Source organism: Emydura macquarii, unplaced genomic scaffold (assembly GCF_026122565.2).
Source record: "Emydura macquarii macquarii isolate MOO-44397 ecotype Brisbane River unplaced genomic scaffold, CSIRO-AGI_Emac_v2 contig_450, whole genome shotgun sequence".
In the NCBI taxonomy this organism is placed as follows: domain Eukaryota; kingdom Metazoa; phylum Chordata; order Testudines; family Chelidae; genus Emydura; species Emydura macquarii.
Window position 1 is genome coordinate 345,325 of NW_027130587.1, and position 12,265 is coordinate 357,589.

General features: G+C 52.4%; 1 protein-coding gene across 2 annotated transcripts in view; it reads right to left on the reverse strand.

The window, feature by feature from the left end:
- Positions 1-1,546: 1,546 nt before the first annotated feature.
- The window catches only part of TSPOAP1 (TSPO associated protein 1), a 155,325-nt gene continuing 144,606 nt past the window's right edge, over positions 1,547-12,265 (reverse strand). For both annotated transcript variants that reach the window (XM_067537720.1, XM_067537718.1), the window contains one exon: positions 1,547-2,495. In XM_067537720.1, coding sequence (XP_067393821.1) covers positions 2,280-2,495 — 216 coding nt within the window. In that variant the 3' untranslated portion in view covers positions 1,547-2,279. The remainder of the gene's footprint in view (positions 2,496-12,265) is intronic.

A 12,265-nucleotide genomic window follows, 5' to 3' on the forward strand; every position in this document is an offset into this window, starting at 1 on the left:
AGGAACAGAGGGAGTTGGGTCGCACGTGCTGAAAAGGGCACCAATGGGGTTGCAAGACAGGGACGGCGCATGCACAACCCGGATGGGCACTGCTGATAAACTCTCTGATCAAGGTTATGAGGACGCGCTAACACCCGGAGTGGAGCACCCACAGGGACACTACTCAAAGAAGAACCATTGAACCCCGTCTCACCCTTTTCAGAATTCACCTACCCTCTTCCCTAGCACTGAGTTCGATCCTTGCACACCCCCAAAGTGCCCTGGAACCGCCACACGGCGCCCTTGTTTCTTGTCTCTTCACACCTCCACCTGCCAATCCATGACGTCAACCTCAGGTCCCCTGGTCATCTATGCTCACACAAACATCTTCATGCTTTCTCCACAGTGCGCCCCAGCTACAGCTGGGCCACAAGACTCCACCCCGCCTTCATTCAAGTCCCCCTTCAAACCCACTGCTGCTGTGATACCTACATGAACTCGCCAGAAAACTAAAGAACGGCCCCCTCCCCCACGCCAGACACCTGGCCATGCTGAGTGTTGCATGCAGCGACTGATCCCGGGCATCGTTATCCTGCCCCACCTACTGCTGTCTTAGCCCCTTGCAGCATCAGGTCCAACTCAGCATCTCCTCTCCTCAGGGCAGGGCCTGTTGGCCTGGTTTGGGGGTGGCAAGTGCCCCTTCCTCTGAGCAGCCAATGTCTCTTGTTTTGGAAGGCGAAGGTGGGGGGCTGGGTGGAAAAATGAGCAGTAATAAATTTACCCTTTTTTGTAGACACAGTGTATTTTGTGAAAATAGATTTTATTATAATAAAATTTGATTTTAAATACAAACATACTGTACCACCAACACCCGGGGCCACAGCCTGAGCGTCATTCAAATACCAGACATAACTGCCTTGCTCAACACAAATACCCACCTGGAACATGCAAAGGAACCGATGCTGCCATAAACGGACAGAACCATGTCATACAAAACTCTCCTTGGCTTTAGAGGGGAGGCATTCTCAGTGCAAGGAACAGGGCCTGCAAACGCTCTGGCGGGGTTTTGCTCCCAGCTCCGCTCTCCAGACACATGCGCGCACAGTCAGGGTCACACAAACATCGAACCAATCCAGCCAACGTAGTTAAATAAGCAGACAAGCCACATAAGGCGGAAACCCCAGCAACTGTGCTTGCCACGCCTCCACTGCAAATGCCGGGAACGTTACTCCAGCAGACTTCCGCTGAGCCCTGCCAGCTGCCCCGCCGAGATGCAAAGCTACTGAATGCATCCAGCACTGCAGAATGCTTTGGGGGCATTGACTGTTGGAACCAGGGGGATGGGGCATTAGTACCATCACAATGGAAACATGGTGGTGGTGCCACCTGGTGTAAACTTGTGTATGCCGGAGTGGGCGGGGAGATGAGAGTGGGACCCAGAAGGGCTGGAATGGGCCTGGGAGTAGGCAGGAGCCCCCAGGACCTTCCCCTTCCCTGCCAAGTCTCAATACAACCCCTCACTCCCCCTCCTATCACTATTCCCCCCCCCCCCCCGTTTGCCAGAAGCTTCTGCCCGCCCCCCAGTTTACTCCTTCCTTCTCGGTGAACTCTGGCAGTGCAGCGTGACGGAGAGAGGAAGGATGCTCCGAGGCACAGCTGCAGGTTTACAGTACAAGTGTCAAACTCATCGGCCCAGAGGCAGCACAGGGGCTTGCCGGGGAGAGCATCAAGTGCAAACACTCATTTCCGGAAGTGAAGGCGTTGCCAGCAGCCCAATCTGAACAGCACAGAGAAATGCCAGGGCATGCTAGTCAAAGAAGTCCAGGCTTACAACGAAGGAGTGCTTCCAAGGGGCTGGGGCCTTAGTGGGAACAGCCGGTTAGCTAAATTACAGCCAGAATGTCTTCTTTCAAATGACAATATATACAAGAAGTTGGTGCTGTCGAGAGCTGGTTGGGTCTGGGCACAGGACTGCAGAAGTACCTGCATCCTAGCTGCAAGTTCCCTTTCTGAGACACCTGCATCCTGTCGCCTAGCCCCTTTCAGCACTCCCCCAGCTGCTGGAGCATTACCTATGCCCAGATTTTTGCTACACAGAGCATGCAGCCCCAGAGCAGCAGGTCTCTACGTGAAGACAAGGTGAAGGAGGCCTAGGGCTGGAGCCACTGCAAGTCTTTAATAGTCAAAGTTCACTTTTCCTATGACAATACTCTGATGGTCAGTTTGCTGCTGAGGGTGTGGCCCTAAATCTCCCACCTGGGCTCCGCAGACAGGCCTACAGGGCCCAGCAACATCCCTTTCTAGTTCTTCTTACTGGACCCTAGTTTCTTGAAGAGCTTTTTCCCCCTGCAGAAGAAGCTTCCCTTCTTTTTACTCTGCGTGGACACGTCACTTGATTCAAGAGTCTGCAGTGATGTTCGTTCTGGACCTGGGTCACAAACGACCGTGCAGGAAGGTGGCACTTCAGAAACGTTGGGCCGGGGGTCCCTCTGTTCACCAGGTCCGTCTGAATTCAGCTAACGGGAAACGACAGAACAAAAGGCAGAGAAGAGTTTAGACCCCAGCAGTGACACCATCTCCATAGAGCGCCCGTATGAGATGGGACCCTGGCCGCCCATGCCTACAGCTGACTCCCTCTTCTGGCAAAGGCCACCTCTCCAGCAGACTCAGCCTGGCCATTTCGAGTGGCTTTAAAATGCTCCCCAGTCCCGCCCAGCCCAGGCAGGAGATCAGGGCTGGCACAGCCTTGGGAAATACTGGGCTACAAAAGGAGAGGCTGGGGCACTCCTGGGTTCTGCTGCTTGACAGCTAGAGACAATGCAGACCAGTGGCCTACAGGTGACAGGAGCTGGACTGAGGGTGGAGGGGTGGGAAGCAGACCTTCCAGACTGTGCCCTAAAGATCCCGATCGTGGGGTCAGCCTGTAAATACTTCCACAGTGGGCATGCCACTAGGCCTCCTCTTGGGCCGGGGAGTCCCGGCCTGTTAGGAAGGGGTTGTGAGGCCTGCGCAGGGGCAAATTGCTTAGCCAGGCATGCCACAGCTGGAACACTCCTGTAACAGCGGCTGCACGTCTTCCTGCTGGGCCAAACCTGAGCTCTGAGTCTCTGCATGGTCCCTCGGCACCAACCACACCCCAACGATGGCAGATAGAAACGAAGGCAAGCAGCGTGTGACTTGGCGGGTTAATGCTGACGGGCAGGGAGCAGTTAATCATGGACCTGGACATGGAGGGATCTGTGCAGCAAGTGACCGCAAAGCAACTCAATTCGAACCGTAAGGACTGAGCAAGCACAAAGGGGCGCCCAGCTCCATGCAGGCCCGTCGGGAAGTGGCAGCTGTGCGCGTAGCATGCGCCGCAAGGGGCCCAGCTTCTGGGCAGTACTGCGCTGTACTGAACCATAACAAACATTTGGGGCAACCCTGGTTCCTGGAGCCTCTCCCCAAGAGCAAGACCTCTGCAGGCCTGGATTCCCCTCCCTTCGAGCAGGAAGCGAAAGTCCTTCATGCAACGTGAGATCCTGGGGGTAACATTTCAAAAACAGCTCCATGGCTTAGCAACCCAAGTCTCACCGTAAGTCACGGCTTCCAAAACCCCCACAGGGCTTTTGACAATGGGACTTGGGCTCCTAACTCACTTGGGTACAATGTCCCACTGCGAATTACGAAACTCCCATTGACCCTGGATGTGCCTGAACTGTTGGCGCCTATGTCTGAGGTGAAACGTTCCCTCACTGCCTGGCTTCTGCCTCTCGCAGGTGTTCGGTGCCTACGCCGCATGCAGGAGCCGGGGTGTGCGTACAGGCTGCCTACCAGCTCAGCCCCTCCGGAGTCACACAAACCGGGGGTGGGACAAAGGGAGGGCAAGGCTGAGGCCCTCGCCGCTCTTACCCCAGTGGTTCAGCTACTCACCTGGGACATGGAAACTCCTGTTCAAGTCCCTGCCTGCCACCTGATGAGAAGAGATTTGAACGGAAACCTGCCACCTCTCACGAGGGCTTTACCCGCTGGGCGATGGGATGGGGGGCCTCTCTCAGCCTCTCTTGTTCCAGCTGTTTTCTCTTTGGCTCGATAATTAAAGAGCAAGAGAGCAGGGGAACATGCCTGGGTCTCGCCGCTCCTGGGACCGAACTAAGCACGAGGCTGCTCAGCCCTGCTCGCGCCTGCTCTCTCGCTCGCCCAAATGACTCCAGTGATTTAGTCCCCAGTGGAACAGCTTGAAGAGAAGCGGCTGTGGGGCCCCGCCTCAGAAAATCGCCTGGGTTAGTCGCTGGCTCGTTGCCCTCAGTGGGGACGGAGCCCCGTTTAAATCTCTTCCTCTTCTTCTCAGGTGGGAAGGACTCGAACTGGGGTCTCCCAAAGCCCAGGTAGTAACTGAAGCACAGGCATGAACATTACGAGAGGTCGCCCTCCCCTCCCCCCACGCTTCCTGCAAAGATCCTTGCCGGCGCTTAACTCCAAAGAGGGGTCTCAGCTGTGAATCACTAGCAGAGACAGGTTCTGGCTCCATGAGAGGCTGGGCACAGCACACACCACTCTCACAGCCTCTCCTCACACATTGGCTTTTGTGAACCGGTGTCAGTGCACGTCTACACAGCAGTGTCAGCCCAGCATTAAGGGGACTGGACTCAGCGGACTCCAGGGCTCGAGTGGCTGCACTGATTACCAATCCTAGGTTAAGCACCTTTAACCTGGGCTGAACGAAGGGCTCTAGCATCCCCTCTACAAGACGCAGACCTGGGTCCATCCAGCTGCAGCCCAGACTTCCACGTGGCCGCTCTAGACCAGGGTGCAGTGTGGGAAAACGTGACTGTCCACACGTCTGAACAGCCGCCAACACGGCCTGCAGAGCTGTCATCTGGCCTGTGCACTACCAGTAACACGCAGACGGCATCATCTGAAGTTTCTCGCTTGCACTTTCACTTCTGTCTCAGGAAACAGGTGGAGCTTTCAGTGCTGTGTTCTGAGCCATTGGAGGCACTGGACAGAGTTCATGATGGAGGAGGAAGATATGGACAGGGAGGTCTCGAATGAGCAGATGCTGCTCATGACACACAGTACAGGCACTGATGTCCCTTTTATAGACCGGCACTTCTGGAGCAGGGCCACAAGCACCGACTGGTGGCACCACATTGCCTTGCAGACCTAGGAGGCCCAGCAGTGGGCCCAGAATGCTCCCATGAAGGAAACTACTTTTCTGGAGCTCTGTGAGCAGCTTGACCCAACCCTCCAGTGAAAAGATGCACGCATGAGGGCGGCCACCCTCACCCAGAAGCAGGCTGCTATAACCGTCTGGCTACCCCAGCCTGCTCTAGGTCTATTGCAACCAGCGTGGTGTAGGAAAGTCAATTGTGGGTAAAGTGGTGGCAGAGGTGTCTGAGCCAATCAGGAGTGTGCTCTACCCCAAGGTGGCAGGAATTGGAAATATTCCTGAAGTAACTGCTGGCTTTGAGAGACGGGTCCCTCCTCAAGGAGCACATGAGCACATAACCCACCAAGGGCACCACCCCATGGTTATGCAGGCCCTCGTGGACCACAGAGGCTGATTTATGAGTGGCAACATGGGTTGCACTGGGAAAGTTCACGATGCCAGGGTTTTTTTTGCCAATCGGGAGTCTACATTCATGGACAGGCTGGGACACTATTCCCCCCCAAATGACATTGTCATAAACCGAGTGACTGTCCCCATCGGTATTCTGGGGGACCCTGTATATCCCCTTTTGCCTTGGCTTATGAAGCAATACCCTGATTTCAGAGGCCTGGCAAAAGACGGTTTAATTACACTCTCAGCAGGTGTAGAACAGTTGCTAAATGTGCGTACGGCAGACTGAAAGCCCGTTGAGGATGTCTACAGACCCGTTTGGAGTCAAGTGTCATCAGTGCAGTGTGCTTTACAGTAGCTGCTGTGCTCTTCACAACCGTCGTGAAGCCAAAGGTGAGCCATTTCCCCCGAATGGCCTCTGACAGCGACGGGCCGCTGAGATGGTACGCTCAGCCAGAGAGTGCAGCTACCACAGCTGGAGCTGGATGCACCCGGCACCACAAGTTAGGGATGCTGTGTGATCCCACATTATGGACTTGACTGGCCCAACGGAAGAAGAATAAGCACCTCTCTGGATGTTCTTGTGCAGGGGGAAGTTGATTGCTTGGGGGGGAGATTCTGGGGGGTTGATCGCCATGCAATGTACTGATGACTGACCTGAGGATCAAATGGGGGTGGGGGATCTTTGTAAGGTGAATGACATGTGGATCAACATAAGGTGACCGACGTGTGGATCATTGTAAGGTGACTGATGAGTGGATTGATTTAGCTAACTGTATTGAGAAAGTGTTTGCATAAAAATTCCCAATTGTCTCTGATTATGTGTTACTTTTACTATTTGAAATACACATGATGTGGTGTGTTGCATTGAGAGCAATAAACGTTTCTTAATAAAATAAAAAGTTTTATTTATAAACCTGGCCCAGTTGCCATTAGCACACCAAACCACCAGTAACAACAAAAACTTTACAACAATAGAACAAAGTGCATGAACAAATGCAAACAGTGAAACCATGTACAAGACAGAAATCCCTACCATTGCATGTCCCCTGCCCTACAGTACTCCTTTCCCTTCCTTCCACATGTGCTGCACGCTTGGCACTGCGGGTGGAGGTGTCCATGGAGGTCAATATGGAGGACAGCATGTGCCTCAGTTGCCCTGGCCAGCTGCTCATAGGGCCCAATTACATGGATCATCCAGCCACGGCACTGTCCATGCTGACTCTGGACTACAGCTGTGCCTTTCCTCTAGTTGCAGGTCCCTCTGCCCTTGGTTCTGGAGCTGCTGGTTGCTTCTGTCCAGAGCTTCAGCCATCAGTTCATCACAGAAACGCTTCCTCTTGGAACAGTCCGTGGAAGCGCTGGCCCAGGCTCCTGCTGCACTGTGGGTGAGCAGTGGTGGTGCTGCAGGGGCCTGGAACAGGGCAAGACACAGAGGGTTATTGTCTCAAGCAGCTCAGCGCAGGACCACAGGACAAATCCTTGTGGAATCTCAAGGACAGAAAATGTTACTTTTCCAAACTGAACTTCAGAAGCTGCCTGGACACAGCCTGGTTAATCACAGCGAAAGAAGGGCAGAGCCAATAGTAAGTTAAAAATCACATCTGCTTTTTGTTCCTAAAAATTACAGAATGACTCAGGTTGGCAGGGGACGTCAGTGGCCATCTCACAAAAGCTTTTTCTATCATTTTCCACATTTTGGAAGATGTAACAGTTCATGCAGTGCCAATTGGCAGCAAATGGGAATTCTGCCGTGTATGCCACCACAGTATCCAAGTGAACAGTGACAGAAGAGCATGTCTACGGGTGAACTGGGCGGCTCAGCTACTGATGTGGCCCAGGAAAATATGCTGCTTCATGAGGGAATCAACAGGATGCTGCATTAGCTTCCACAAGGTTCAGCCTGTTATGGCTCCAGGCAAACACACCCTCACTCCACTGCCATCCCACTCCCTGGACAAAGTGCAAACCCCAGCACAGCTGGGACAAATGATTTCAGTGCCCCAGGACAGCATGGACTGCCTCAAACTGAAACGGACCAGGCTTGTGGTGGAACACATTCCACACTCCTCGCCCTTCGCTGCTTTCGGGCGGCTCATTACACCGCTGAGTGGTCACAGGGCCGCGCACGGACAGGGCTGGCAATCCAAGCGCTGTTTTCAACAAGCAGGAACGCCCTAGCACAAACGGGCAGAAACTCACGTCTCAGTCTGCACTTTGCGGTTTCCATTCTGAATTCCACATGGTGGAGCACGGCGGGCATTGCTGGGGCAAACAAGCTGACATTAGTGGTACACGCTGCTAGGTGGGGCTGGTAATAATTGTCGCACTAATTGATAGAATGGGAACCCTCCTATTCCCATATTAACAGACATAAAATGGAGCCAGATGCTTACCAAGCTCCAGGGTGGCTCCTGCCTCTTCTGTTTCTGATACAGGGTCCACAGTGGGCGGTTTGCCCAGGGGCATCAAGCAGCTCCTCTGAGCATGCTCAGGATGTGCTACAGCTGCTCTTACTCCAAAGCCTCCTCTGAGACCGGTGTCGCTTTGGTGGGCTCACTTGATGCCTGTCGCTGGCTGCCATCAGTCCCCAGGCTGCAATCTGAGGCCAGCAGCTCGCTATCCTGGCTGAGCAGATCATCATGCACCGCATTGGCTCCATGCTTGGCGCAGCACCCAGCACTCGGTCAAACTTGTCCTAAAATGGGCACGATGTTGGCGAGTTGCTTAATGTGGGTTCTGGTCTCTGGTTTCCCTGTCCTCAATCATGATCTCCTTGCACTGGTCACTAGTGTGGTAAATTTCCAATGCTGCCACCTTCTTCGCTGTTTGCTGGTATTACGTTATTCCTGGTTCTCTTACCAAAATCCACTGGTTTGCTGGCCTTGCACCAGAGATGTACCAAAACCCAGCTGTGCTCCCACAGCCAGGAAGCAGCTTGCTTTGCAAAGGACGCTTCTGCTCAGTGTCCATTTCAAACCCAGCAGGCTCTCCAGAGGTGTTTGCAGCTTGGCGGCCAGAATACAATGGAAGGGTCACACACTGACTTCCCGAGCTGCTGTAATACAACAAGGGGGCTTGCTTCCATTTCCCTGGAGTCGACTGGAAATTCTTGGGAGAGACAGAACAAAGGAAATTGACCCATAGGACTATGGAATACTTTTGGAAGACTCCCAGAACCCGAGTCTAGAGGTGGGGGGGTGAGCTTGAACCCTGGGTCCTGGCTTGACTCAGGCTTGAACTCTCCACCCTCTTGGGGTCCTCGGATCCTGGGTCTGAGCCTGAGTCCAAGACATTGGTGTGTAGATGGAAGGGGAACTTGGGCTCACGTCTGAGTCTGAGCCCGGGGTTGCTGCAGTGTAGACATGACCTAATGCTCCAATCTCTGCCAAGCATCACAGAGGGAGCTTCACTCAGGCTTTGTGACTCTCAGTGTCTGCCAATCATCCCTGCGATGCTGAGTATCATAGCACCCAGGCCCCCTTGTGGAGCTGGGCCTTGGGCCCTTTTGAAAATATTACCGCTGGTCTCTTCCGGCCTCCGCAGGCTCCTGATGCCCACTGTTCCCTGCTTCCCCAGGAGCGCCCCAAACTAGCTTTGGGAACCTAAACATCCCTGCAGGTCTCTGCTCTCCCTCGGCAGCAGCCTGGCTACTAACCTACTCCCCTCCGCAGCGGCCGCAGCTGCTGAGCTCCTTTTCCTTCCAGCTGCTCCAGGCCGGGTTTCAGAGGAGCTAATGAAGCTCAGCTGCCCAGAATTTAGCTCTGGTTTCCCCAGCTGGAGCTGTCTAGCTCACCATGACCTTAGCCATCCTGGGCTGCTAATGCACAGAGGACCCTGGCACACGAAACAGCCTTTTCCCTCCTCTGCCCTTTCTCTGGCTCCTGAATAGGTTTTACACATCGACACGGACTCGCCAGGGCTGAGAACTGTCCTTCCAGCTTCTAGTTACAATCCCCCAAAGAGCAGCTTCCAGGCAGCGGCAGAGAGGTGGATGATCACCAGCAAAATAGTCTGCCCGGGTGGGTCTGAAGGAGCATCACTAGAAGGTCAGGTCAGGTCAGGTCAGGAAAGCACACGCGTCTGAGCTTGGGTCCCCGAGGAGTCAATGGGAGTTGAGCACATGTGTAAGTGGCTTCATGAATCGGGGGCTACAAGTGCCCAGCTAACAGAAAGCTCTGCCTGGGACGAGGACAAGCCAGTGATATAGACAGTGGGATGTTCTGCCTACTGAGGGGTATCAGCAAAGAGCACAGAGGCCGTCTCTGGAGACAAGCAGAGGAAATGCCACTAGAAGGCTGTGTCAGTATCATGCTGCTGTCGCCAGGAGCATGTTACAAAGAAAGGCTGCAGCTGCTGCATAAATCTGGCAGCCTGGAGTGCGTTTCAGTGTCCTGTGCCCAGTAACAGACTGAGCACCGCTGCTGAACTGCTCTGTGCCATCCGGGGCAGTTAACCACAGGAAAGGCAGCTGTCCAGAGACTCTTTTTCCTTAGAGGTAAATTCACCTCCAGCTACTCCAGACACTTCATTCATTTACAGGAAGAACAAAGTATAGGTATACTCTGATCTGAAACACCACGTCCAGGGCTGCACCATCTTGCAGGATGGGGTGCGTCATAGAGGAGGAGCCAGTGTTTAGGAGGAGGTGTAATACAAGTGGAGTCGGTATTCACCAAAGAGCTATAGGAACCTCTCAGAGAGATCTGCTTTGGTATTGATGCAAAAGCATTTCTGCTCCCAAATCCAGTGAGTTACCAGCCAGTGTGGTGACTACAGTGATGCTTTCCAGCATCACAGATCACTTGGGTTTTGTTGATCATAGATTTAATAGATTTTAAGGCCACAAGGGATCATTATTATATGAATTTAGTGTGATCTCCTGTGTAACACAGGCCATAGGATTCTCCCTGTCAAGCCCATCACATCTGGTTGAACTACAGCATATTTTTTAGAAAAACATCCAGGCTTCACTGAAAGACTCCAAATGATGGACAATCCACCTCATCCCTAGGGACCTTGTTCCAGCAGTTCCCTGCTCTCAGTGTAAACAAATGGCATCTTACTCCCAACCTGAATTTGGCTAACTTCAGCTTTCAACCATTAGATCTTATTCTGCCCTTGTCTGTTAAATTAAAGAGCCCTCTGCTGTTGGAAATGCAAGTTCAGGACAGTTCTCCAAGAAAAGAAATGAAGAAAAATTACTTTGGAAAGATCTTGGTAAATAATGTTAGTGTTGCAAAAATGAACAATCATGAGAGTTTTTTCTCTTCTCTGTTACTCATGAGTTTTTCTCTGAAATGATAAATCAAATGTTAAAAAGGAAAAACACAGAAAATCTGCTCCCCCTGCACCCTTCAAATCACAGAGTGCAGGAAGTCACACCCCACAGCCGCCTGGATGCAATCCTTTCTGTGAGTGCTGTCAAACAGAACAATTATCCACCTGGGTTCATTTTAGGGACTGACACCACCCCAGGCCTCTTTAGTCAGCTGTTCGGCTTTGGATTGTTTCCGGTAGGCCCAGGGAGCCCAGTGAGGAGGGATCAAATTGAACAAAGGAAAATGTAAGCTGAATATGGGAAACCATTAGCCTGCAGGCTGAGGGTGGCGCCCCATCGCACGGGACAGCGACACCCGGTCCAGATAAAGCACCATAAACTCCCGTGCAGAGGAGAACCTTGCCCTAGCTGGGGGATGGTCTGAAGGACAAAGCAGGTTTTTCTCTCTCTTATTTCTAAGAAATCTAGCATCATATCACAGTCCCCAAAACCACCAGATAATTGTTCCAAACAATTGCACTTCACAGCATGGCTTTCTTTGGTAATGAGCCTCAGCCAGCCACTCTACCACAGGGGAAGGAGAAAACTCTGGCTGTAGGGCAGTCTAGGGCACTGGGCCAAGCAGGGGATTGAGGAGATCTTCTCCCACACACTTACATGGTTGCTCTCTCTCTATGTATCATTCTTATCTATCACTGGACTCTTCTCTTCCTCATTCTCTGAAGAATATAACCGCCAGGGGTGCATAATATGGGCAGAAATAAATAGATGAAATCAGTTAGAAGGAACACTTTCTACAGGTGCTTTACAAACGTCAGTCTTTGATAGAATCTGAATATTACCAATGCAAAGTACACCCGTTGGAGCAGTTGCTTGATAGCAACAACCATCATTAATGTTACCGTCGGATTTTCACTGTCACATCCTGTTTTCACATGCTCACGACCTCTCGGATCGTTTCCCTTTGAAGTTGAGCTTTTCGGTGCTTAGTCTGTGTCCAGAAGTGACTTTTGTTTGGGCGCTTACGCAAAATCCCTTCATCTTTTTCAGTTAGTGGAGAGTTCAAAATATCCCACTGCTTCCCAGAATTGTCAGAATAGTTTAGTCACCAGTAATTCACATAACTCATCCTCCTTCCTCTACTCTGTAGGAAAATCTGCCTCATTGAGGGCCTGGGCCCCTGCTTGGTGTGTGGGGAAAAGCTTAATCCAAAATGATACAGGCAACTGAAAAATCATTTCTGAGAGAGCGCCTGGTAAGGTCTGAGCAGGGCCTAATGAAGCTCAAAGCTTTGTTGTGATGCACATTGTCCCTTGGCCATGCCCAGGCAGGCAGCAAATCTCAAGGCTGCAGCTAGGAAATTTGGCAGAGGAATCTCATCGCACAATCACCAAAAGATTCGAAGATGCTTCTCTTGCTGCTGCCATCTATCTGTTGCTTTTTCAGCTCTGCTGCTGTTGCTC